This window comes from Coffea arabica, chromosome 10c, assembly GCF_036785885.1.
Source record: "Coffea arabica cultivar ET-39 chromosome 10c, Coffea Arabica ET-39 HiFi, whole genome shotgun sequence".
In the NCBI taxonomy this organism is placed as follows: domain Eukaryota; kingdom Viridiplantae; phylum Streptophyta; class Magnoliopsida; order Gentianales; family Rubiaceae; genus Coffea; species Coffea arabica.
The window spans coordinates 11,914,355-11,941,439 of NC_092329.1; the positions used below are offsets into that span (position 1 = coordinate 11,914,355).

The following is a 27,085-nucleotide window of genomic DNA, read 5'->3' on the forward strand; positions in this document are numbered from 1 at the left end:
CCCTCAATTTGACTTCCAATTTAAGGTTGGTTCGGGCCGTTCGGTATTCCTTCCTCTCCGTCTTCCTTTCTCTTGTCTGAAGTTTGTTGCTTCCCTCTAGTTAATTTAACTGGTATTTTAGCTGGAATAGATGCATTTTTGAGCTCAAATTATTGCTTTTTTCTTTTTTTTGCACACCTGCGTGTGTTGTCTACCTTTAGCTCCGAATCATTCCTCCTATGCTTTTAGGATTTTTTGGTGACAAGGATACAATTTTTTTTTAATTTTTTTATCTACTAATTTTCTTATCTTTTGATATATAGTTTTGGAAAATAACATGTAAAAACTATCGTTTCCTACTTAAATTGATTTGCTACTATGTCTTGTTGTGGCAAAGATTTGAGCCCAGTTGGGGTAGTGGTGGTGAACTGGTGATCATGGGAGTTATGAAAAAATCAAACGGATTTCCATTTATCATTCTCCGTAAAAATGATAAAAAACCACCAGCTACTTTTGACCCCACAGCACCAGCACACCTGCTGCTCATCTCCTACCCAGCCAATCTATATAATTAATGGTTTTTATGCATGTTAAGCAGCATTTTTTTAACTTTCTTGTTTTCGAATCCGTATTAGCACTGAACAGATGACATGATGCATCTGAGTGGAATGTTCCAGCAATTTTTCAAAAATTGAAGAGAAAGGCCTGTGATGTGAGAAATAGATATTTGCTACTCTTGATGGGTAATTTATCTACCCACTTGATGATTTTCTATCCACCAAGATCTCTGAGGCCTGGGGTTTTTCATTGGACTTGTCGATAGTATAACCTGATGAAAAAGCAGGGTGTGCTGCTATTTACCGTGAATGTGTCTCTAGTAAACTTCAGGGAAATAAAACTTGGCATTGTTATTGGGTGAACCTCTTGAGCTCACAATGTATCTGAAATGTTATTATTGTGCTGAAATGTTAGCATTGTTGATCAATGTTAAGTGGTGGAACTAGAGCGCTTTTTTTTTGCAGTTAAGTGCTATTTTTTTGGGGCTGGTTAAGTGCTATTTTTTTGTTAGTTCTATGTGTTTTATAGCATTGAATGTTTGAGAGTAAAAGATGGCTGTCTAAACATGTTTTGTTATTTTCCTTTGTTCATAGTTGGATCATAATATGGATAAGTTTGCCGAAGATGCATCTTCACAGCTAGGTAGGACTGGTGCGAATTCCACTAGTCCTGTGAATATCATTGATACAGAGGGTGAAAATGACAACGAGGAAGAGCTAGAATACTCTCTTGGCGATGAAGAATTAGGAAGCGAAGACGATCAGTTAGAAGGTGATACACAAGCACCTGTTCAAAGATCAAACCAAGATGCTATTGAAGGTGATACTCTAGACGCTTTTAAAAAGAAAAAGAGAGCCAGAAAATCTGAAGCATGGGATGATTTCGAAGATGTGGAAATTGGGCCTCAGAAGACAATTTACTCAGAGTGTAAGCATTGCCAGTCTAGATTCAAAAAGACGAAGACCGGTACAACTTCAAGTTTGTTAAGGCATCGGAAAAATTGTCCAAAACGATTGGAGAAGCTGAAAATAATAGAGGCACGCCAGCAAAAACTCAATTTTCCAGCCGCTGATTCTAGCTTAAATGATCATTCCCTCCTTCATACTGGCAAGTTTGACATGGCTGCCATGAGACAAAGCGCAGCTGAGTGGGTGGTTATGCATGAGCATGCCTTTTCAATTGTGGAGGAAGATGGCTTCAACTTAATGATAAAAAAGGGGATGCCTGAATGGCAAAAAATCAGTCGGACTACCAACCAGAAAGATTGTCTTTCTGTGTATGAGAGAGAAAAGCAGAAATTGAAGCATTTGTTAAGTAAAGTCAAGAAAATCAGCTTGACCACAGACCTTTGGAAGTCCAAGAACCAAAAAATTGAATACATGGTTATAACTGGACATTGGATTGACAGCCAGTGGAGATTACAAAAACGGGTTCTCAACTTTGTGCATATTCCTCCTCCACGTCCGAGCGTTGCCATTGCAGATGCTATTTACAAATGCATGTTGGATTGGGGCATTGAGAGCAAAATTTATGCAGTGTCAGTTGATAACGCGTCAAATAATGACACCGCACTACGATGTTTGAAGGGCACCTTCTCGAGAAACAAATGCTTGTTGGCCAAAGGAAAGTTGTGAGATGTTGTGCTTACATACTTAACCTGATGGTTCAAGATGGCCTTAGTGAAATTGAAGAAATAATTCATGACATAAGGGCAAGTGTAGAGTTTGTAAACAAAACTGAAGGGAGGCGATTGATCTTTGGTGAAATTGTACACCAGCTACGATTGCCTGAAAGAGTGCTGATTTATGACTGCAAAACAAGGTGGAATTCAACCTATGAGATGCTAGCTTGTGCTCTCAAGTTCAATGAGGTGTTCCCGAGATTCAAAGACAGAGAGCCAAGCTATACTTTCTGTCCTTCCACAGAAGATTGGGAAAAGGTAAAAAAGGTGTGCAGTATTTTAGGAGTCTTTTGGAATGCGACTCATATAATATCTGGGAGTGATTATCCGACAGCTAATTTATATTTAAATGAAGTTTGTCGGATAAAAACGCTTCTAGATTGCAAAGCAAATGATGAAGACAACTTTATTCAAGCAATGGTTTGGAAGATGAAGATGAAATTTGACAAGTATTGGGGTGAGTGTAACCTGATGATGTCCATAGCAGCCATCTTGGATCCTAGGCTCAAGATACGAGTTATCAACTACTGCTTTCCACTGATATATCCTCCACATGAAGTGCAAGCGAATATAAATAAAGTCCGGCAAGCTTTGTATGATTTATATGCCGAGTATGTGGAGATGCATGTTTCAAGTTCAAGAGATTCTGGAGGAAGCTCTCAAGTAGTGGCAAATGAACCAGGTAGCAAGAGTAGCAATAGTTCATCCTCTACAATGACACATGTTACTGGAATGTGTGAATTTCTATCTCACAGTGCTACTGTGGAACCCGTTCAACCGGAGAAAAATGAGCTAGATATCTACTTTGAAGATGGCCTTCTCAGTGCTATGGAGAAGTCTAGCTTGGATATTGTCAACTTAGATGCTTTGAAATGGTGGAAAAGCACAACAAAATACAAGATTTTGCCTAAGATGGTTGCGGATATTTTAGCCATTCCTGTTAGCACCGTAGCTTTGGAAGCGACATTTAGTGCTGGAACTAGAGTGCTTGACTCCTACCGTGCTTCTTTAGCTCCAGAAACTGTAGAGATGTTGATGTGTGCTGGGAATTGGTGTCGTAGGCTACATGGGGTTAAGAAAAGGGATAAGGTAATTATGTTACAAATTACGTTTTTCATCTATTACAATATGTTTTATAGTTGGCTTAATCTTGGTCTTTATTATTTTTTTTTACTTTGCAGAAAATGAAGTCAGCGCAAGAGATTTCGTTGCCTATTCCTTGAACTTTTTCATGTTTTAGGTAATCTATATTCTCAGTTTTTTGGCTGCTGGTTTCTTTATATATGTATATGATTTATTTGGTGGCTGGTTTCATTGCAACTAAAATGGAAGTTATTTGCCTGATTTTCTTAGCTGTGCAGCAGTTGCAGCTTATTGGTGCATTATTGGCTGTAGGTGCATTTTTTCACCTACATTTTCAGTACCAAGATTGTAAGCTTCCAGTTTGTGCTGCTTGTCAAATTTTCTTTTGAGTTCTATACGTGTCTGGCTTAGTTGAGTATTTGCAGAAGTATGCAATTAGAAGTAAAAGAAAATTTTCTCAGCATGCAATTAGTTGAGTTTGTGCTGATCAAATTAAAACAGATCAACAACAACCAGCTTGGTTCAGTTTGGTGACTAGTGTTTTAGAATACAAGTTACATGATTAGCACACAAAGTCCTGCAGCAACCACATTTAACTACTCTAAGGTAAATGAATCATTGCAGAATAAGCCTGGGTAATCTCTGCATCTGCTATGACTAGATTAGTACTAACATTACTGAAAGTGTTCCAGAATCGCATTGCATCTCCAAACATTGATTGATCTTAAGCACACAAATCATCCCAAAAGAACCCTGTAGTACTAGTGCAATCTCCATACTAGCTATAATTCCAATGTTACTCGGGAAGTCTCGAATTTATAAATAAAACAGAAATAACTGATGTAAGTATTTATTTTCCTGGTGCGGCTAGACTGCCAGATATTGTTGTATTGGAAGTATGATCAAACTACAAGTATAGTTTCTATAAAGAGTTGTGACAGATTGCTGACAGTTTTTAAAGGGCAAAAAAGTAATTGGCACGAGGACAAAAACGTCATTAGCACACAGCTCAGAACATGACAGATATATATATTAACTAATCAAGGATCTTGACTAGACTATCATAAGGTAAAAGACAGCACACTAGAGAATCTATAGCAGAATATTGAATCTGCACTTCATGTGAAGAATGAAATGGCAAGAATATTACAAGTAAACCCTCAACTTATTGCTGTTTATATCCTTGTTAGGATAGAAATGGTGTTATTGTATAGCTCCTTGATTGGCACTTATTTATTTTTGGGCGTATTGAGCAGGTTGGAGCTGGGACTATGAATCCTCTGACATTTCTAAGAAGAGAAGAAGTCCGTGACTTCAATGACTTCAATGACTGTGCTTAGTTTGTAATTTGTAATTCAATAAGTTTCTAAATTTATGATTGTATTTAGTGAAAAATTTGTAGGCCTTTTTTTTATTATGATAATGTGAAAAATTATGGTCAATTATAGGCATGAATTGTAAGCTATGATTATGCTCATAATTTGGTTAGGAATTAGTTAATAAAATGATTTTTTTTGTTACATTAATTCCCAAAATTTGAGCTAACGAGCCGTTAACGAGTCAAAAATTTGAGCTCACAAATCGAGCTGCTCGCGAGCCAAAAATCGAGCATTAACTCGCGAGCCTTAACGAGTCGAGCTCGAGCTTAGCTTTTTTTAGTCGAGTCGAGCTCGAGCTCAATTCTTATAGGCTCGTCGAGCTCGAGCTCGAACTCGAGCTCACCCATTTTTAAGTCGAGCTTGGCTCGATAAGTCCAAAATTCGACTCGACTCGGCTCATTTGCAGCCCTAAACCAAACACGGCCAATCACTCCAATGCTCATACATTTTGATAGCCTTGTTAGGATGCGCAACTCCAACATTAGCCAGAATATCTGCAACCTGGTTGGCCTCCCTGAAGCAGTGGGAGAAATGAGACGGATCATCAATGAACTTCCATATGTGCTGGACCTCCCTCCGAATCTGCCACAGGCAGTGTAATTGACGTTGGAGAATCCCTACCAAAAGCAGGGAGTCTACCTGAGCACTAATATTTGTAATCCCCCTCTGAACACATATCCTAAGGCCTGTCAACAGAGCCAATGCCTCTGCCTGGATACTAGTTGCCTCTCCAAAGAATACTGAAAAACCCACCAATGGTTATCCGGCCACGTCCCGAACGACTCTACCACCACCACAGTTCCCAGGATTCCCCTTGGAGCAACCATTGATGTTCAAAGTGAACTCCCCCCTTTAACAGATTTCCAGCAAATCAATTTGAAACCAAACCTCCGGCCAGACTGACGCGACCAGTCATAAAACTACATAAATATCCGAGCCCCAATCTGCTTCTTAAATTGACCCTCAAGCAACAACTTAATATCCAAAAAGATGGCCTCACAGATAGAAGCGGATTGAGGCTTGATGGCTTCAAAGATGACTCTATTCCTTGCCTTCCAAAGATGCCAACATACAAGGCTTGGGAGAATGTAATAAATGACTCGCTGCCTCTCAAAAATAGGAAAGGCGAGCCACCAAGAGGCCAGGTGACCCTAATAAATGAGCCTAAACTAATGCCGCACAAACCTCCAAAGTATGCTCAGACATTTTTAGCAATATGACTCGTTGAGAAAACGTGTTCAAGCGATTCTACCGACAAGCAAGGACAACACACACATTTTGAAGGACCGTGAACTCCAAAAGTATGGAGCATGTCATCCAAAGGAAGGCCTCCCAATAGAAGCCGAACATGAAAAATGATACTTTTGCCTGAGTTGGGGCCTGCCAGACCCTAGAAAGCATAAGAGAAATGTTGCTTACTTGACGTACCTCGTGGAAGGCCGTTGCCAAGGAAAAATGGCTAGATTGTGTGGACATCCATACCACCTCATCCGCCTGCTGCTTTATCAGGACCGGTGTACGTAGAACAGATGGGATAACCTCATGTGGAAACATTTGAGCCAACAAGTGCATGTTCCAGTGACCGTGAATGATGAAGTCACGAAAGGAGAGATTTAGTAACACGGGAGCACGGAGGAATAGTGCTCTACTAGCCAACCAATTGTCGTACCAAAAATGACACGAACCATCTTGAACCAACCACAACATCGAAAGTTCCACCTAGCGACTGACATCCAACATTCATCTCCAAGTCGCTGAAGCAAAAGGCTTAAGTTGTACCTAGCACGGGTGGACTCTCTGACAATACTTCTGGCGCATAAATGTTGCGCAAAGTGAGGTGCTTGTCCGAAACTGCCACCATAGCTTGTATGAAAAAGCAGTATAGATATCCATAAGCCGTCAAAAGCCGGCCTCTCCCTCCTCAGGAGGACGACACAATTTAGACTATCGGATCCAATGGTACCTCATTCCCAGGTCTGAGGATCCGCATAGAAAATTGGCACAAGTTCTCTCTATAGCGCGGAAGACAGCCTTGGGGCAACACTGCAGCCGAGAGCAAATGAATCGGGATAGCAAAAAGCACATGTCTAACCAAAGTGATTCTCCCCCCTGAAGATAAGAACTTCGACTTCCAGGACACAATTTGTGAAGAACACTCTGACATACCTCTGCAAAGTAGGACGTCTTACATCTCCCAATATAAAGGAGAAAGCCCAGATACCGAGTAGGGAACACCTGGCGCAGGACCCCGTAATCCTCTCGATAGCCCGAAGCCTTGCAATGGGAAAGGATGGATGAACCAAATAGCCACTCTTTTGTGTATTGACCAATTGACCAGAAGATTGTTGGTAAATTGCTAGAACCCTCATAATCCAGCGAAGGGAAGCGGAAGACCCATTTGCCAGGATAAGGACGTTATACCCAAATGCTAAATGAGTTACCGCAGGGCACTCCTGAGGAACCCTAAACCCTTAGTAGTACGGTTGTAAGGCATTGTTGTTCAACCCTCTTGATAGCAATTCCGCTCAAATGATAAACAAAGCAGGGGATAAAGGGTCCCCCTGGCGGTGACCTCTGCTGGATTTAAAGAACCCATACGACGCCCCACTAATCAAAATTGAGAACCAGTTATTTGAAATTAATCGCCAGGTCATATCGATAAAACACTCTCCAAAACCAAACTTTCGTAAAACTCTAGTGAGATGGAACCACGATACCCGATTATAAGCTTTGGCCATGTCCAACTTCAGTGCTACATTCCCCCCTTGTGACTTTTTCCAATACCTGCTAGAATTTTCTGAGTTAACAAGTAGTTCTCCATAATATTCCGACCATTAACAAATCCAGACTGTTGGGGAGAAATTATTTTCGGCAGGATAGCCGCAAGTCTATCAGACAAGAGGCGAGAAAGTATCTTATTAATGAAATTGCAAAGGCTTATAGGCTGAAAATTAGAGAAGTCCTGAGGATTTGGAACCTTTGGGAGGAGAACGATGGATGTCGATGTGATAAACCACGGCAAGTTTGCCCCACAGAAAAAACTCACTACTGCATTGTACACGTCCGTGGCGATAACATCCCATGCAAAGGTGAAAAATTTACCGGTGAATCCATCTAAGCCAGCCGCACTATCACCATCCATTGCATGCATCACTCGTTTCACCTCCTCCAAAGAAGGGATATCTTCCAGGGCTAGGTTGTCGTCACACGTGAGTACAGATGGGATAACGTGATGCAACTCCGAAATGGAGGCCTCCGTTTCAGAATACAAATCAGAAAAAAATCGAATAGCCTCAGCAGCAATATCGTCATCTCTCTCTACCTAATCTCCCTCCTCCATTTTGATTCAATGGATATAAGCTTGCACCCTCTTTTGCGTAATAGATGCATGGAGAAACTTGGAGTTTTGGTCCCCATTGGAGAGCCATTTGACACGAGATTTTTGACTCCAAAATTGTTCTTCTATAGCCAACGCATGGCGATACTCCGCCTGCGCCCTTCGGAGTTCAATACCAGCTTCTTCCAAATTGTCACTATCAGCAATCAATTCTGTTTGTGCCAACTGCGACTCTACCCCCTAACGACCTCAAATATGTTCCCAAACGAAGACTTGTTCCACTGCTGAGTAGCTCTCCTCGTGGCCAGGAGCTTGGCACACAACACCCTCCAGGGGGAGCCATTCGCGAGCAATACCCATGTATTCCGGATCACTTCCAACAGCGAGCCATTCGTTGTCCACACATTGAGAAATCGAAATGGTCATGGCTTATTATAATGACGAGTAGCAAATGTGATTTTCAGAGGCGTGTGGTCTGACGGATGTCTAGCCAAGTGGACCACTGACATGGAGGAAGAGAGATTCGCACATTCGCCATTCACTAGGAGCCGGTCCAAACGCTTCCAGACCTGAGCTCTACCTCACCTGTTGTTACACCAAGTGAAAGAGGGCCCCGAGAATCCTGCATCAAACACCTTGGCTACTTCCATGAATGACATAAAATCCAACCTTGCAGTAGGAGCAAAAGGTCGGCCCCCTCTTTTTTCGGAAGGTGCCAGAATCACATTAAAATCTCCTCCAATACACCATGGACGTACTTGTGGCTTATCACGTAATTGCACTGCCCATAAGTCCTTGCGTTCCTCAATAGAGGAACCCGCATGAACCCACGAGAGTACTAAAGAGGTAGACAGCAAAAGGTGACTGACATCTAAAGTAATATGTTGATCAGAGGACCCAATTAATGAGCAAGCAAATGGAGACATATAAAAAACCCATAAATCAGCGGACCTATTGACCATGACAAAATCAAATGCAATCCGCAACCTAATAGATTCAATTTTTGAAACATCTAGTTTAGGCTCACAAATTACTAGAAACTGAACTCCATGCAAGCGAAGTAATCTACGTAGTCTTCTAAAATTAGGAGCTTTCGAAACTCCTCTAATATTCTAGAACATGGCACTAATCATGACCCAACACATTAAACATATTTTGAGAAAATGTTGTCGAATGAAGTTGTCTATCGGAAGGAAAACGAGCATGCATACCTTTCTGCTTCACCCACGCAAATCCCTCCTCCACCTCAATAAACTGATCAATATTAACAGACATCATCAAGGAATCGTCTGATTGTCCAGGCATCGTCCCCATCCTTGGGGAGAATCCCAGCACTTCGCGGTAGCTCGCCGTTCGTATCCCCCGCCAAAACATACGGCTGCACTAGCGAAGGAGGCAGCAGTGGAGAAAGCTGAAAACCACCTTCAATGTCTTGGCCTGTTGCACCCTCGATATCACTCCCTCCCATATTTTCAGTCGAGGACAAACCTGAAGGGTTTTGCCATCCACCATTCGGGTCATTAGCAGCAGCCGTAGAAGGAGTTACAGCTCCCATTTGTTCCAAACTTCGCTTTCCAGAGACACCATCCACCTCAGTCCCAACATGTGTAGGTTGCGGCAGCTCACCATCCTTCTCCTCCTCGAACGCAGACAAAAGCAGTGATTGCTCATCACATCTAGACTCCAAACCAACCCCACCCTCCTGGGCTCTCGAAAACTCGATCATTTGTCTCCCTGGGACAGCAGATGAAGCCAACTCCCCAGGAGGCAGACATCCTCCATCTGGGTCAGCAACAATAGGAAGAACCATGTATAATTCTCCCTCTTTATCCTAGACAGACCGACCTCCCTCCACAGCTACATCCACCTTCAACCCTAGCCTATGCTCTACTGCCGATCGACCTTCAAATGGTAGCTCACCATCCCTCTCCTCCTCTGACGCAGATAGCATCAGATACTTCTCATCGCACCCAAGCAGCGAAACAGTCCCACCCTCCTGGCTTCCGACACACTCAAGCGTAAACTACTACTTTATTCGTAATGGCTTATTTAACTATATAAGCCATTACAGATTGGTTTATTCTTGGTCCCCTTAATAACTTGTCTAACAAATACAACTACAGGGTGGACAACAATGCTCTTCTACTCCAAAGCTAACATTTATTTGTTGCAGAATCTTTCACGTTCAGTTGGTAAATCCAGGTCAAAAACTCTAATTCAACAGGGAGGAAACTTAAAAAACTATGGTAAACTCCACTGCAACACTAAATGCCATAACACGCAATAATACAATAATAACAATAACATGAATTTATCACTTTAGGAGTTTGTTTCTCCACTTCAGAGTAAACAATGTCTAACTAGTGTTTGGTAATGGTAAGTTTATACAGTTAACTTCTAAAGTCAAAAGCCATAAATTAAGATTACACAATTGCCTCACTTTCACTTATCAACAGGATAATCCACTCACTTTGCATATCTTCTCTTTCGCTCAATATCTAGAAGTCGGCAAACTGATCAAAATTTCTTCTAAGCTCTTAGAAACTAAATATTGAATTGGCTCCCAAAAGGATACTTGACTTGTAGAATATTAAAGCATTATTACCCCAAAATCAGTTGTATGTAAGCCATTATAGCATATAACTACTCTTACAAATAGAATCAGAACTGAAAAATTACATGAAAAGCAGCACATGTCATTAACTTTCTCCAACAATTATAATAAATCGCTGTCAACTACACAAAAAAGTTTCAATTTTTAACATATCAAACTCAGAAAAATAGTTCGCTACAAGTAAAATTTCTACATCCAAAATTCAAACATGAATTTTCTCAGGGGGTCTGGATAGTTCGTTTCACAAAGGATAGCTTCCCTTCCACTTCATTTCACTCTCACAACTCTCTCAATCCCTCACCATTGAAAGATTAAAGTGCAAGATTGGGCCCATAAACTCAAGATTTAGCTCACTCGACCTATATTTGATAGAAAATATCGAAATTAGATGGAAAAATGTAACAGATTATTTACCTCAAATTATGCCTTGACAACCTTAGCTCTTGTTTCCTTAAGATTCAGTTTTCGAACTTTGGCTTACCCCCAAAATTCATGGTCAATTTTCTGTGTTCGTGCCAGCAAGCAAGTGCTGCCCCGAGTTAAGGATTTTTGCTATCTACAACTCCACTAAAACTGCCCAAATCTTTTGGGTAGCTCAAATTACGGATGAAAATGGTGGGTTAAAATGATTTTCTGGATAATTTCAGCAAGATGATAGTGGAGAGAAGGAGAAGATGTAGTGTCCGAAGTTGGCAAGAATGGGGAAAGCAAGTTTTGTCCGAAATTTTTCTAAATGTTATGAGTTTTTTGTTTAACTCTTGCTAAAATGATGTCGTTTCTGTTTCTTTTGTTAACCCGTCTCTACTCTTTCAATTTTCAGCTTCCTGCTTCTCTTTAGCTTCAACCAAAAAATAACACTTTCAAGTGACTTTTGTACAAACTATTTGGATCTTTCTTTACAAAAGCAACGCCTTCTCTAATATTTCTCTTTTTCTTTTCCCCATCTTTGTATAATTAAAATTGTTTATTATTTTGAGTTTTTAGCTCACTAGTTGTATTAAAATTTTGGAATATGAAAATTTAGTATTTTTTGATAATTTTTTTACTAACATAGGTTTTTTTTTATCTTTACAAAAAAATAATGTTCAAAAACTAAAAAGCTTATTAAAAATATGTTTATGATTCAAAAAAAATCTTTTAATGTAAATATTTTTTGTATCAATTTAATAATTTTATCAATTATGTACGGATTATGGTCTGACAAGACCTAAGAATCTGATTAGTTGATCAAATAACCAAAATAGTTTGCTAATACATGCATAAATGCAATAAAGGAATTGAATCCTACGGTCGTACCTAGGGTTATTTCTTGGTTAGGGAAATAGTTAACGCTTGTACCTTGACTATCGAAAAAGTAAGGAAAAATTGGTTGTCTATCGAGTGTATGGCAACTATAACCAATCTATTAATAAGTAATTGAATTATCATTGCATCGATGATCAGTTAAATGAATCGTGTCTGAAAAATTGCACCTTTGGTTAGAGTCGTACTTGTTATTGATTAATTCCTATTTATTTCCGTTAGTTGTTTTATTAGTTGGTTAACTAGTTATTTTATATTTTTCAAAAATCCCCCATATTCCGAACTTTAGAAGAAACAAATTATTCTAGTCCCTGTGGATTTGACCCTATTCACCGCTAATATAAAATTTGTATTTTTCTTGAGTAGGTAATTATTATTGTACAGACTCGATAATCTGTCAATTTTTGGCCGCTGCCGAGGGACTGGCGTTAGTTAATTTTTTTTCTTTTTTAATTCATTTTATTTTTGAATTTCTAGTTTTTTTCTTCTCTTTCTTGATTTTATGCTCCGTTCCTCTTATACAGGTGAATTAATTTTCGATCCTGAGATAGAGAAGATTGCGCATAGTGTCATCTCGATTCTGATTAAGAAAACGTTGTTATGGCTAATGCTCGAACTTTAGGGGAGTTGGATGCTCCAAACTTAAATCAGCAGTCATTATACATTACCTTTCCAAATTTAGATGATAATACCCCTTTTGAATTAAAGTCTAGTCTAATTCACCTTTTACCTTCTTTTCATGATTTTTCAGGTGAGAAGCCATATAAGCACTTGCAGGAATTTGATGTAGTATGCACAAGTATGGAGTAGATAAAAATGCAAGCATTTTCCTTTTCCCTCAAAGACGCAGCAAAAGATTGGTTGTATTATTTACCACCAGGTAGTATAACAACCTCGGACTAGTTAAAAAAGAATTTTTTGGAAAATATTTCCTTGCTTCCAGAGCCGCCAGTTTGGGGAAGGAAATATGTGGCATTATTCGGCATTCGGGAGAGTCTCTCTATGACTACTGGGAGAGATTCAAGAAGCTGTGTACTAAATGTCCCCAATACCAGATTAGCGAGCAACTCCTGATTCAATATTTCTATGAAGGTTAGCTATAGATCGATAGAAGTCTTATAGATGCTGCCAGTGGAGGTGCTTTGATGAATAAGACCCCCCAAGATGCTTGGGAATTGATAGAAAGGATGGTAGAAAAATCTCAACAATTTGGCACAAGGGAGGATGTCCATACTCATCGAGTAAATGGGGTAAATGTCTCATCAATTCAACAACAAATATCTGAATTAATTTCGGTTATTCGATAGTTGGCTATAGGAAAATTGCAATAGGCCAAAGCATGTGGTATTTGTAAGGACACGAGTTACAGATTGGTGCCTAGTGGTATAAGATGAAGGAGTTGAACAAGTGAGCATGACTAGCAACGTGCCCACGCCTCGTAGGCAGTATAACCCTTACTCTAACACGTATAATCCTAATTGGAGAGACCATCCGAATTTCAGCTATGGAGGCAACAAGCAGCAAAATTCTTTTCCCAATAGGCAACAAGGTTTTCAGCCGCAGTACCCCTCCAAATCCCAATCTCATTCATCAAATACTGACTTGTCTTTGGAGGATATGGTCAAGACATTGATTGCCAACACCACGCAACTCCAACAAAATGCCATTTAATACAAACAAAGGACGGACACAAGTATAAGAAACATAGAAAATCAGTTGAGTTAGATGGCCTCTACACTACATCGTTTGGAGTCTCAAGAGAAAGGAAGACTTCCATCTCAGCCTGAAGTTAACCCAAAGAACGTGAGTGCTATGACCCTCAGAAGTGGAAAAGAAATTAAAGGGCCTCCGGTTCTGAAGGATAAGAGCCAAGGTCAAATTCAAAAAGAGATGGAAAATGAAAGGTATGAATGGACATCTACAATAAGCAAATTGATTTCTCCAACTTATGAAGAATTGTCCTCACAGACCATTATCAACCTTAAGGAAGATGAGATTGCAATCATTCTAACAAGTGACATAGAGTTGTAAAAATCTCAAGAAGAAGGATTTAAAGTTGAGAAGGGAATTGAAGCGCAAGAAATGAAACCCCAACATCAAATCACTCAAGTGAATGAATCCAGTGAACAATTTTCAAATGCGGTGACATCTCCTCCATTCCTTAATCAACATTCTCCTAACTGTTATTCTTTAATTTCTGTTAGCAAGATTAACTTTATTATATCAGAAAGTTTGAGTTTCATGACAAGAATAAGTTAAGAGTTGCGATGGCAAAATATCTTGAACAAATAAGTGCGCGTGATGGAGGAGTGAGTGAAGAATTAAGATTATTGTTGATTTGTTTGGTACCATCTACTAGTCCATGGAAGACTGTAACTTGTGTGCTCAAGAATTACTCTATTTAAAAGGGTTATCAAGATTATGTAGAGGATGAAACATTGAAACGAGCCACAAGCTTTTATCCTCCCTGAACAAACATGACAATGTCTAGCCAAAGACGTTAAAGAAAGGCGTTTATTGGGAGGCAACCCAATTTCTTTTAGTTATTTCTTCAGTTTTATTTCATAGTTTCAATATGTTTTCTTAGAATTTTTCTAGGTTTCTGGTTTAATTTTTCATTTTTAATGATTAGTAGGTGTCCTCCTGACATGACGTGCCTGTGTCAAGTCAGCTGGAGAGCTCTTTCTTCGATCCTGGAGCGGACTGACTAACATGACGCGCCCGCTCAACAAGGCATGTGATAATGAGCAATTCTCGAACTCCTCATCAGAAGGGTTTCTACTCTTATAACACGCCTGCGTCAACCGGACACGTGGTAATTTTCAATTCAACGATTTTTCATCAGAAGGGTTCCTACCATCATGACGTGCCCACGTCGTATCCTAGGGAAGGGTAAAAACAAACCGAGACAATTTTTTTTTCTTTTCCTTTTCCTTTTCTTTTTCCCTTTTCTTTTTTTTTTTCTCCTTCTCTTTCTTTCTTCTCTCTTTCTTTTTTCTTCTTCTCTTTCTTTCCTTTTTCTTTCTTTCTTTCCTAGGGAAGGCCGCAAGATTGCAACTTTAGGATCTCAAATTCCACCGCTACCCGTCGATTGCCGTTGCCGCCACCAACGAGCTCTACATGCCCTTTTACTCGTCACCCATAACTGTCCATGGACCCCCTCAATTCTCAGAAAAGTTTTGTTGTCCCTTCTACTTCATCTTTTGATTCTTTATCTTTTACATTACGGACAATGTAATATTTAGGTGTGGAAGGAGTAGTATATTGAAAAAAATGAAAATATAGGCATTTTATTGGAATTTTTTGTTTATTTTTTGTCAAATTTTATTCAAATTTTGCCTATCTTTATGCATACTTGTGGTTGTTCCTGAAAAACGATGGTTAGACGTCTCAAATTTTTCTATTGCTAAGATTTTATATTCTAAATTATTAAGTATGATATTGTTAAATCTAAGAGTATCTCTTTGGTAAATATTTGAGATTTTGTGACTTTTGCACTTTTGGGTTAACTTCTCTAAGTATTGTAAATATATGTCTAGAATTTTTTTGTGCAAATTGGTTCAACTATTAATCTTAGTTCTCCATATTTAAGAAATGAAGCGAATTTTTGTGATTTTTAATTTTAATATGGTGCTTATTTATGAACAGTATTTGGTTATACTCCGCTAGTATCGTTATTTAGTAATCGGAGATTTTCACCACAAGTGTTGATTTTCACATCAAAAAACGACGATAACTATGAGTATGTGATCCTTTAACGATAAAGTTGAGTAATCGGGTTCCTTCATTTGGCAAATGTCGGAATTCACGTTAAAAGGCTTGCATGGCTAAGGACTAAGATTTTTCCCCTAAAAAAAGGAAAAGAAAAAAATGAGAGCTCAAGTATGGGGATATTTTTAAAAAAAATGAGCTAATAGTGAAAAATGTGGAAGTGTTTGAATGAATTGTTAGTCTGCTAATCCATGAGTTTATTATTAAGATTTTACTTAATAGTTGAACCTTTTGCTGGCGAATGTTAGTTGATGACTATTTTATATTTTTAGATTAGTTAATCATAAATTGAAAGAGTTCTTGATTTTGAAAGTTAACTGGAGAGATATTTCTTACAAATTATCACTAATACTTGACATGTGTTTTAATTGTATCTTGGCAATAAAAAATTTGAATAATAGCCATTGTTTGAATTTGATTGCTTGATTTGTTGTCTCATTCTTGAGAACAAGCATGGTTTAGGTGTGGGGGAAATTGATAGGTCGCATTTTTGTCATTAATTTTATGGTTATTTCCCCCTTTTATTTTACCAAATATTACGTTAATTAGTGGATTTTACTTATATTTGGTAATTGTGCTGATTATAAGGATTTGGAGCGAAAAAGAGTTAAGAATGTGAATTTTAACTAATTTATGTGCAATTCGGCATGGGCGTGTCAAGGTCCACTTTGCATGTCCGGAAACTCGGGATTTAGCGTGTGATTCTCAACCTTGAATTGGAGTTGGTTTGAAGTCATGGAAGTCGGGCTTTGCGCCACAAAACTAGTCTCCTATTCCTATTAGGACACTAGTATAGTTAGCTATCTTGACTTTTTGAGACAATCTTTTTATCTAGTAGAAAGTTTATTTTATTTAGGAATCTACAAAATATGAGTGATTGGCTTGTTTCTTGGGTGATTAGTACTTCCGAAAAGGCAACAATTGCCGTGACAATTCTGGGGCCAGTTGGAACTTACTTTCATTTGGGTAGTAGTAGTTTAGTAGTAGTAGGAGTCTAGTTAGTAGCAATTTTCTTTAGTCGTTTCCTTATTTCTTTGTGAGGGAAGGAACTGCGACTCCTTGGGGAGGACGGCCGCTTGGCCTCTGGATTCTGTTGGCCTTTTCATTAGTTTTAGAGAAAAACTTATGCAATCAAATTCAAGGGAGTCTTGCGGATTTTCCTTGAGGATGTGTAGCTAAATCTCCGTTTTCTAGTCAAAGGTCAATTTGAAAATTCGATTCCAAACATTTGTGAGATCGAATTATTTTACTTATTTCTTTTATTCATTGGTATTTGTACGATTTTTGGTTTAACTTCTTATGATTGTTTTGTTATTTGAATGTCAAGGGCCTGATATTCGAATTAACCTAATAATCTATTGCCAAATTAATCGGTTAAATTCGGAATTGTTTGATTGGTTAATACCAGTGGTTACCAGCATGATTGGTCCTATGTTAGGAAAACCTATGATCTAATTTAAACAAACCCTCGTAGCGTGTTTGTTGATTAGGGTTGGACTTTTCTAATTTTTAATGCAATTAAGGAATTGAATCCTACGGTCGTACCTAGGGTTATTTCTTGGTTAGGGAAATAGTTAACACTCATACCTTGACTATCGAAAAAGTAAGGACAAGTTGGTTGTCTATCGCGTGTATGGCAACTATAACCAATCTATTAATGAGTAATTGAATTATCATTGCATCGATGGTCAGTTGAATGAATCGTATCTGAAAAGTTACACATTTAGCTAGAGTCGTACTTGTTATTGATTAATTCCTATTTATTTCCGTTAGTTGTTTTATTAGTTGGTTAATTAGTTATTTTATATTTTTCAAAAATCCCCTATATTCTGAACTCTAGAAGAAACGAATTATCCTCAATCCCTGTAGATTCGACCCTATTCATTGCTATATACAAAATTTGTATTTTTCTTGAGTAGGTAATTATTGTTATACAGGCTCGATAAGCTGTCAATTTTTATTTAGAACAAATCCATGGATCCTTTCGAGTTGTCTCAAGAAAACTATGCCTTAAGTAAATCAATGACTTTATTGTCAAGCAGCAACGCCTTAGTGAGAACATCCGGAGAAATGGGAGGATTTGATCCAAAGACTGCATTTGCAATAGTATTGACTCATGGATTTTGGCTGCTGAAACCAGCAAATGCAACAGCATTCATCTTCCCAACATTAAATTGGAAGTGAATCAGACCTTTTTTTTTTTGATAAAACATAAATCAATATTATTAATCATCTAACTGGAAATCGTCCAACACGATTTGCTTGATAAAGTAATCTGCACTAATGGCAGAAAATACATTGAAGATATCACAAATATATTTGATCTGAAAAATCATAAGATTTAACAGAGTTACAGAATATAAAAAATTATACTGTGAATCACAAATCATCAAATATGACCAATTGAACGAATTATTCCGTAGATATCTATGCATATCTATTCTGTCAGATCTGCGATCTAACTGGTTCAAGTTCAAAGCTGATGTTGAGATCTGACAAGAAAGCCCAAGAAATTTTAGATCTAGGTTTTCCAGCTACCCTTGCTGCGGTATTCTTCCCGCTGCTTTTGTGGCTATCCATCTTGTTATTAACGTTGGGCAGAGGCAACACAAGTTCGTCGCCAAAGTAGTCGGCGCAGATAACTTCCACTTCCACGGATGGATGAAACACCGACATTGTAAAACACTTGAGAGACTTTCGTTCAATGGATTGGTCTTCTTCTTCTCCTGCCGCTGCTACTGCTGTGATGAAAAGTACTACTATGTGAAGAAAACTGGGGAAAGAGTACCTTTATATATACATAGAGAGGAGCTACCAAATCCTATGCATATTTGGAGAATGAAATCGGCTTCATGTTTTCTTTTCTTTTGGGGAATGCCAGCGAATTTAGCAAGCGTTGGTTTCTGATGTTTCCTAATCTCGCAAAGGCACATCGCTGTTGTTGTGCATGTATAGATCCCATTCTATGGGAACTTGGGACTGGACTTTATTTTTTTCCACCTTGAATTCGGAATGTGGATTTTCCACGCCAAGAAGCCGACAATGGATATATTTGACTTGAGAGCATTTTCTTTTGGAAATACACAATTTTTTACCTAGAGAAGTATCCGAGTCCATGCATGAACCAAAGATAACGCGCATTAGGAAAGTGATTTACGATACCAATTTATTAATGGAATGCTTGAGTAGAATTTTTTTTTGCCAGTCATCAACTGGGAAGTTCTACATGCTCCTTATTTTAAGTTTTGTATTTTTCAATATTAAATTCTTGTTTACTCTTACTATTGTTATGAACTAATCTATATCTAGGGTTAGGATTTTGTGAAGGAGTTTTGATTATTTAACCAACTTAAATTCTATACCTTTACCTTGGTTTATCTATTTTGATTTAATTACATGTTTGTGTCCAGCCATCATAGATTTGCTCTTAAAATTTGTATTGAATTGAAAAGGTTTATATAACCGTGCACTAGATAAATAGATATATTTAACCTAATCATGAGAATAGGTCAAGGTTTGTATGATGTAATTAAATTATCTAAAATTTCAAAGGGTTTAATTAAATATATATATATATATGATCTTGAAAAATACGTGAGATTGAATTAGACACAATTTATATATATCGAGAGATAATTTAATATACTTTTGGGTGATACGCTCTTGGTATGTCCATAAATTAACTGGATTGTAATTCTAACTCTGGATCAAAAATCTGAACCCCGAATTTTGCCAATTGTTTTCTTACCACTTCGCTGTTTGGTTTGGTTATCTATTTAATTTCTTAATTAGTAGTTAAAAACCTTTTTAAATTTACATTTATTATTTTTCATAGTAATTAAAGTAGAAAAATTAACTCCTCCCTCTAGATTCAACTCTTGGAATATTCCAAATCATTTTATTACTACGATTGACCTTGTATATTTGCAAAAATTTGTATCAGCTACATGTTCTGATAGTTGTAAGGAATTACTAGCAGTATTGGGATCATTGATTGCAACACAAAAATCCTGCAATGGGCTAGGTTCAGAAGCGACAGCAGAGGATAAAAGTAGTGCCATTGTGGCAATGATTATGAGGGATGAGATCTAGTATTTCTTACGCTAACTCTTTGGCTGATGGCTTGAGGGATTTGGGCAAAGATTTGAAGCTATATACAGGCATATTTCATTTGACCAGTCACCAAGTTTATCTCTATTAATTAGTTGAAGAAAATTAGAGTGCTTGACAACTAGGTCTGCAGGTTGGTTAATTAGTGACTTCTCATGCTTAAAAGTTAAGTCAGCAAGATGAATCCTTCCTCAACAAGTAGGTACATGCATTTATCTAGCTGAACTCTTTTTTTTTAAAAAAAAAATTTTTTAATTTTTCTTTTTCTTTAATCTCCCCCTGCCGGCGGGCGGCCTCTCTCCTCAATGTTATGGCCCAAACAATATGATTATTTCTCCTTGGCTTGTCCTTCGCTGGAAAATGTTCGAACTTTGAATGGGTACTTTTGCTTCTCTTAATGAAATTGGTTTGGGCACATAGTCTACCATGTAACAAGGTGGCGCATGTTTTTCCATGAAATTTTAGATTTGTTACCACTTGATTTGTATTGTAGAAGAGCATGTTGCTCCAAATTTATAAGCCTATCTCTTCTTATGGCTAATATTCTAAGTATTCAATATTGGTTTTTCCCTTCCTGTTCCTACAGAAATAAAAATAAAAAAGAAAGGTGTATACCAATTGGAACGGTCTTCTATCAGCTTTAATTTCCTGATTAAAATTTTACTTTGATGGTAAAAAGTTTGGAAAGGTCATGAAGTTGTTCTTGAAATCCATGTAATTCTAGATATAATGATTTTTTCTTTTGAACTTCCTCCAACTAATATCGAGTACTTCCAAAAGATTCTAATGATATGGCTTTTTATTTATTTATTTTATAAATAGGAATTTTGAATCCAAGAACTGCTACTTATAATGCCTCCCTCAATATGCTTTGTTTGAATGGTCAAAGTACAACTAATACTTCGAAATTACTCCTTGGTGCAAGAGAGTTAGCTATGAGAAATTTGCAAAGTCCTCTTAATATTCAGTTAGCGGTATTAGTTGATTCAAAAAGGTCATGATTGCAACTTAAACTCCAATACTAATCCAGCTTTAGCTCTAGGTAATCATTTTTCATGACATGGTTTTTGAAAATATGGAATGTAGTTAACTCCAACCACGTAATTGAAAAATCATTCACTTCCAGACTGGCCAGAGGAATTTCTTTGGCTCTTTCCTGAAAATGATATATGTACTTACGTGAAGGATAAGGGATGCTCGAAAGTCCTTGTTACTAGTTCAACTAGACGAATAAATATCTCTTGCCTTTTCCTAGGATAAGAATACATATAGATGCAGATCCCTGATTATCTGTATACATTTAAAATGATATTTGAAATTGATTTAGATTTTAATATGGTATAGTCACAGGTGGCGTCTTAAATTCCAAATTAGAAGTTGTAAACAATTAACTAAAAAGGTAATTAGTTTTGTTACAAACCTGATTTAGTTATCTCCATCGACCGGATTTGGATCGCTTGACTGGACGGCCTTTGTAGTCCACGCTTCCTTCAACGATGTCGAGGAGTTTCAATGGCCTCCGTGGCTGTAGAGACAGCGGCCATGATTCAAGTCTCCAGCCAGCCAGCCCACGGAGGTGCAGTTTTCACCTGCGTGTGGAGCTACCTGGAGTTTTTTTATTTGTTTTTTTTTTTTGGCTGTTGGTTTAATTTTTTTCACTTGTTATTGTTTCAAATTATAAGCTGGCGATTGGATTTGAATCGTGCCACAGAATTTGTGGTGTTTGCATGTTAACTATTACTTTTTATTCATTGAGCTTTTAGAAGTCGAGTTGATTTTAATTCACTTTACTCGAACTCGAATTCAATCAAGTCTAGCCTAATCGAATTCAATTAAATTTAATTGAGCTCACCTAATAAAAATTTATATTTTACATATAATTTTAAAAAAATATAATCAACATTTCACAATAATAAATAATATATATATATATATATGGAGGAGGGATGAATTAAATAGTGAGGGAATGCAAGCAATAAGTTTTGGATTCAACACCTTCCACTTATATACTAATATATATATTGAAAGCTCATGAGTTTTTTTTGACCGAACTACTCGAGCCGGTGATTTGTTGTCACGCACCCCCAATGATGATTTTATTTGTACCGAACTTTGCCCTTTTTGGTGCTTATTTGTTTTGTCATATATCCATCAACCCCAGAAGGGAAAAAATGACGGAAGACAAACTTAACGATATGATATTTGTCTTGGACTTTGCCCTTGTAGAGGTAGGTTGGACTTTGTGTTATTTGGTTTGTCGTGAATCTAGCAACCCATAAAGGAAAGAAAAAAGACAAAGTTGAATATTCATTCTTAGACTTGAGAAGTACTTAAAAGTCATTTCACCTTTGCGCTCATTAGTTGCTTTCACTTAAGTTGAATGCAATGGCTGGCCTTGAACTTGCAACTTCTGCCTTAATAAGGCGATGTTATGACCAACTGAGCAAGATTCCCCACGTCAATTGATGAGACAAATCCCATCTTATAAATTATTTTTTATATGTCAATTCAACTTCTGCTCTTCAATTACCGTTACAAAAATAACAATTAAATTTCTTAATAATGATGACTAGCCAATATTTGTCTTATTTTGCCTCTTTGATAATTGCCCAAGAATTCGGCAATTCGCCAAACGGTACCTGAGTTGGTTTTAAAACGTCGTGAGACAAGCATTAGGCATTCTAGCCCAGCCTTGCAGCACGGTTGCATGTTATGTTTATCGCTGGGAATTTGACACAGGACGAAGGATGTGGGCAGACACTAGGCGGGCTTCTCTTTTTCTACACTCTTGGCGGTTCCTTCTTTGAAGAAGCGCAAGCAATATATATTCCTGTTTATATACACTTGCCTTAGAAGTATCAAAAATATTTTGACATGTTAGACCCTAACTAAATGTTTACTGCAAAACAGAAGAGATAACTATAGTGTTTAGCTAACTTCTTTTATCTGATGCCGATTAATTTACGTTTGCCAAATTTTATTAACTCAGTCCTCTACCCGAACAATGTCGAAATCAAGTCGAATCAGTAAAACTAACCAAGGTCGTTATTTTCTAACGCTGTCATCTTCATTTTTTCTTCCGTTTCAACAAAAATAACTTGAACTAAAAAGGAGAGATTAACTTATTTAATAACATATCACTTTATGCTCACACATGTAACACAGTTTTATGATATTATCATATCAATCTTTGCAATGCCCTGTGCATACATTGCACAAAAGTCATGCTAGTATAATTTAGGACAAATCCATGGATCCTTTCGAGTTGTCTCAAGAAAACTGTGCCTCAAGAGCGTCAATTACTTTCTTGTCAACTTGGAATGCCTTAGTAAGAACACCTAGAGAAATGGGGGGCTCTGTTCCAAAGACTACATTTGCAATAGTATTGACCCCTGGATTTTGGCTGCTAAAACCGGAAAATGCAAGAGCCTTCGTCTTCCCAAGATTTTGTATGAAGTGAACCAGACCTTGTGGGAACACAAAAACGTCTCCTGGATTCAAGACTTTGGTAAAAAGGCGATTTTTCATGTTATTTGGTGGATTTGAAGTGACGAAACTAGCAGCCAGAGTGCCCTCTACCGCAAATATGACCTCGGTTGCACGCGGATGAGTATGGGGTGTGTTTACACCATAAGGAGCGAAGTCGATTCGAGCTAGGGAAATTCCGAAAGTGTTGAGCCCTGGCAGATTGTTGACAAGCACACGAGTGACATTAGAACCCACTGGATTGTTTGTATTTCCAGGTATGTTGAATCCCTGGAAGAAGAAATCGTTGGCATTCACAACCTTTGGATCCTTACATATCTTTCCGTTCACAAACACTGCATTCAAAAAACTAGCTGTCAATAATGTGATAATGCGGAAAAAACAAACCCACATTGCTTTTTGCAAGTCTTACTAGGTATGATGCACAATGTAGTGAAAAATTAAATAAACAAAGAGATAACTTATATGTCAAGGCAAACATGACAGGACACAAAAATCGTACTTAGAATAAAGAAATATGTTTCGCTACATTTTCTGCTAGTTAGAAGGAATTACCAGCAGCTTTGGAATCATTGATTGCAACACAAAAATCCTGCAGAGGGCTAGGGTCAGAAGCGATAGCAAGGGATGAAAGCAGTGCCATTGCCGCTAGGGTTATCAGGAACGGAGCTCCCATGGTAATTGTGGACGAGATCTAGTATTTCTTGTGCTAACTCTTCGGTTGATGGTTCGAGGAATTCGGCCAAAGATTTGAAACTATATATAGGCATATTTCATTCGACAATTCGCCAAGTTTATCTCTCTCACGTGAAGAAAATTACACCTGACTGAAACTAGGTCTACAGGTTAGGTCGGTGGCTTTTTAATACTTAAATATTAAGTCGGTAAGATGAATCTTTTCTCAACAACTTGGTACATGCATTTATCTAGCCGAGGCTCTTAGCTGAACTTTCTTTTTTTTTTTTTTCTCTATACTTTTCTGAAATCATTTTTTTTCTCAATGTTGTACTAATCCGATCATTTTTCTCCATGGCTGGTCCCTTACTGTGAAAATGTTATACTTCCATTGGCACTTTAGCTTCTTTTAATTAAATTGGCTTGGGCAGATAGTATACGATGTAACAATGAGGAGCATGTTTTTGCATGAAATTTTAGATTTCTTGCCACTCGACTTTTATGGGAGCATGTTGCACCAAAATTTTAACCCTATATCTTCTTATGGCTAACATTCTGAGCATTCAATATTGGGTTTTCCCTTCCTGTGCCTATGGGGAAAAAAAAGAACAAGAAAGGTATATACCAATCGGAAAGGTCCCCTATCAGTGTTAATTTCCTGATTAAAGGTTTACTTTGATGGCAAAAAGTTTGAAATGTTCGTGATCTAATTTTTGAATTCCTCGTAAGGTCTTCGAAAAGGTACAACTAATACTTTGAACTTACTCCTTAGAGAGCCCTGATTGATGCTTAATTTTACATTCTTTTTGAGGGATATACATAAGGTATTATCGAAAACAGAGTACTATTACAAAAACTTAATTTTACATGTACCACTCCATTTCCTCTTAGAATTCTGCAATCAACTGTCACCTGTGGATGATTTGGTGCTTTTTTTTTAACCTTCCATATTTTTTAGCCGTTAACCGAAAATAATTCCCAAAAAGAATAGTGTGGTAAATTCTAGAAAATTAGCTACGAGGAGCAACCAGAAATTAATCTTATCTTTTTTAGATTTAGATCCCCTCACAAAATTTTTTTTATTAAATAAAAGTTTGGGTGGATTCGAATCGTCTAACTAAATATACTTAGTTGTATATGCAATAATAAATTAGAGCACAAATCTGATCCAAACTCAAAAAAAAGGTTTTGTGATAGAACGTACTATCCAACGCCGTTGTAATTTTCCATATCACCTAGTCAAACCTTATTAGGAGTAATTGTTTCTAGAAGTTAAGAAGTAAATATTCATGCACTTCTACCCATTATAAATCCAGAGAAATTTCGTACCACAACTAATCTTGTTTGCAAATTAAGTCTTCTTAATATTCAGTTAGTGGTGTTAGTTGATTTGAAAAGGTCATGATTGCAACTTAAATACCAATACCAATCTAGCTTTTAGGCGATTATTTTTCATGACCTGGTTTTTGGATGCAGGGAAAATCATTTCTCTTGCATTTCCCTTAGATAAGAATAGATGGATGCAGGGAATACTGGATCCCTGATTATCTATATAAATATACAATTAAAATGATATTTGAAATTGATTTAGATTTTAATCGGCATGGCCACAGGTAGCGTCTTAAATTCCAAAATTAGAAGTTGTAATAAACCGGATTTAATTAGTAAGATGATGTCCTAATAAGTAGGATTAATTTGTGTCAAGTTCCCTATGATATGAAAAACCAAATCATTTCACGCACACAAACGATTATAAAACTATTAGAAAAAAGAATATCACATAATCTTAAAAAACAAAATTTTGAATTTATTTAATATCGTTAGATTTGTATTCAGTGGAAGTGAAATATTTTGGAAACTCGGCTTCCCGAAAAAAAAAAAACACGATTTTATTGTAGAAATGGGTGACATGAGAAGTCTGGGCAGGGAGAGGAAGAATAGAGAAAAATGAACATAAAGGTAAAATCGAAACTTTTAAAAATGGTAAAAACTGATGTGACTTAATAGATGGGACGGAGTTCGACAAAAATAACGGTAGGCACGAAAGCGCAAAGGACAACAAATGTTGGGGGTTGAGTGCCTGTTACCCTTTTGACGCCGATGCTAATCGAGGTGTTACGTAAGGATAAGAGATGCTCGAAAGCCTTTCTTTGTAGTTCAACTAAAGCAATAAATATCCTCTTTGCCTTTTTCTACGGTAAGAAAAGATGCATACGGCAAGTTTAAGGCTTGATACCAGATTAGCTATATACAATTAAAATGATATATTTGAAATTAGTTTGAATTTCAATTAGGTATGGTCACTTGTGGCGTTAATGTAAAATATTCTGTTATATCAATTATTGTTCATTAGCATCAATCAGGATCTTACGTTATATAATTTTCTCCCAAATGATCTGATCATGTGCAAACTGGAGTTGGTTTCCTTGCAACCATCTTGAGTTTGAGGAGATGCTAATTTAAACTATTCTTTTTATATCAATTGCTGTTCATTAGCATCAATTAAGATCTTATCTTGTATAATGTTAGTTTAAATTCATTGGTTTTAAGTGTCTAGGTTCATTTTGTAAAGCCTATAAATATAAGCATTATATTGTTGTATAAATCAAGAATTCAATAAACAATATTCTCCCAAATGAATTCCTCCAACATGTGGCATCTTAAATTCCAAATTAAAAGTTGTAAACAATTAACCAAAATGGTAATCAGTTTTGTTATAACCTGATTTAGTTAGTACTGCTTATCTAGAACACCATGCTACTCATAGTAGCATGGTGTCCTAAATAAGTAGGATTAATTTGTGTCAAATTCCATATTATATGAAAAACAAAACGTGGGATTATCTCATTAGAAATTAAACGATCTAAATATAATATTGCATATTCTTTCTTGAGTTTATGTAACATATTAGTTTGGGTCTTTGAACTAGAAATGATAAAAGTGCTTATAATTAGAAGGCTACATATATTATACGTCTTGCAGTTTTTCCTGTCCGTGGTTGAGTGCCCATTTTTTTTCCGTTGAATTTTGGCAGATCCAAATATTTTCTCCTGTAGTGGAAATAAATTTTTTTACATCTTGTTAAGATGCAGCTTATTTGAAACTTCAAA

General features: G+C 37.2%; 3 protein-coding genes, 1 long non-coding RNA gene and 3 other non-coding genes across 7 annotated transcripts; 6 read left to right on the top strand and 1 right to left on the bottom strand.

The window, feature by feature from the left end:
• Nucleotides 1–417: 417 nt before the first annotated feature.
• LOC113715243 (small nucleolar RNA R12) lies at nucleotides 418–501 on the top strand. Its single transcript, XR_003453883.1, has one exon. It is a non-coding gene; the product is annotated as a small nucleolar RNA R12 (small nucleolar RNA).
• A 180-nt stretch (nucleotides 502–681) lies between these two features.
• Nucleotides 682–774, top strand: LOC113715258 (small nucleolar RNA SNORD24). Its single transcript, XR_003453896.1, has one exon. It is a non-coding gene; the product is annotated as a small nucleolar RNA SNORD24 (small nucleolar RNA).
• Nucleotides 775–813: 39 nt separating this feature from the next.
• On the top strand, nucleotides 814–947 carry LOC113715252 (small nucleolar RNA snoR74). Its single transcript, XR_003453892.1, has one exon. It is a non-coding gene; the product is annotated as a small nucleolar RNA snoR74 (small nucleolar RNA).
• Nucleotides 948–1,142: 195 nt separating this feature from the next.
• Nucleotides 1,143–2,171, top strand: LOC140015782 (zinc finger BED domain-containing protein RICESLEEPER 2-like). The gene has a single exon (XM_072068598.1). The coding sequence runs from the start codon at nucleotides 1,143–1,145 to the stop codon at nucleotides 2,169–2,171; it is 1,029 nt and encodes a 342-aa protein (XP_071924699.1).
• Nucleotides 2,172–2,197: 26 nt separating this feature from the next.
• On the top strand, nucleotides 2,198–3,294 carry LOC113713905 (zinc finger BED domain-containing protein RICESLEEPER 1-like). Its single transcript, XM_072068599.1, has 2 exons — nucleotides 2,198–3,202; nucleotides 3,280–3,294. Exons 1-2 carry the CDS (start codon nucleotides 2,198–2,200, stop codon nucleotides 3,292–3,294), a joined length of 1,020 nt encoding a protein of 339 aa, XP_071924700.1.
• Nucleotides 3,295–3,309: 15 nt separating this feature from the next.
• On the top strand, nucleotides 3,310–4,821 carry LOC113713301 (uncharacterized). Its single transcript, XR_011822509.1, has 3 exons — nucleotides 3,310–3,458; nucleotides 3,572–3,613; nucleotides 4,558–4,821. It is a non-coding gene; the product is annotated as an uncharacterized lncRNA (long non-coding RNA).
• Nucleotides 4,822–22,912: 18,091 nt separating this feature from the next.
• LOC113714848 (germin-like protein subfamily 1 member 14) lies at nucleotides 22,913–24,020 on the bottom strand. Its single transcript, XM_027238965.2, has 2 exons — nucleotides 23,856–24,020; nucleotides 22,913–23,635 (listed from the first exon to the last, which is right to left on the bottom strand). Exons 1-2 carry the CDS (start codon nucleotides 23,974–23,976, stop codon nucleotides 23,085–23,087), a joined length of 672 nt encoding a protein of 223 aa, XP_027094766.1. The 5' UTR covers nucleotides 23,977–24,020; the 3' UTR covers nucleotides 22,913–23,084.
• Nucleotides 24,021–27,085: the final 3,065 nt, after the last annotated feature.

Coding starts and splice junctions, on each gene's coding strand:
- LOC113714848 (XM_027238965.2), bottom strand. CDS start 23,976: ATGGGAGCTCCGTTCCTGATAACCCTAGCGGCAATGGCACTGCTTTCA. Junction 23,636..23,855: donor CAATGATTCCAAAGCTGCTG/GTAATTCCTTCT, acceptor TTTTGAATGCAG/TGTTTGTGAACGGAAAGATA.
- LOC140015782 (XM_072068598.1), top strand. CDS start 1,143: ATGGATAAGTTTGCCGAAGATGCATCTTCACAGCTAGGTAGGACTGGT.
- LOC113713905 (XM_072068599.1), top strand. CDS start 2,198: ATGGTTCAAGATGGCCTTAGTGAAATTGAAGAAATAATTCATGACATA.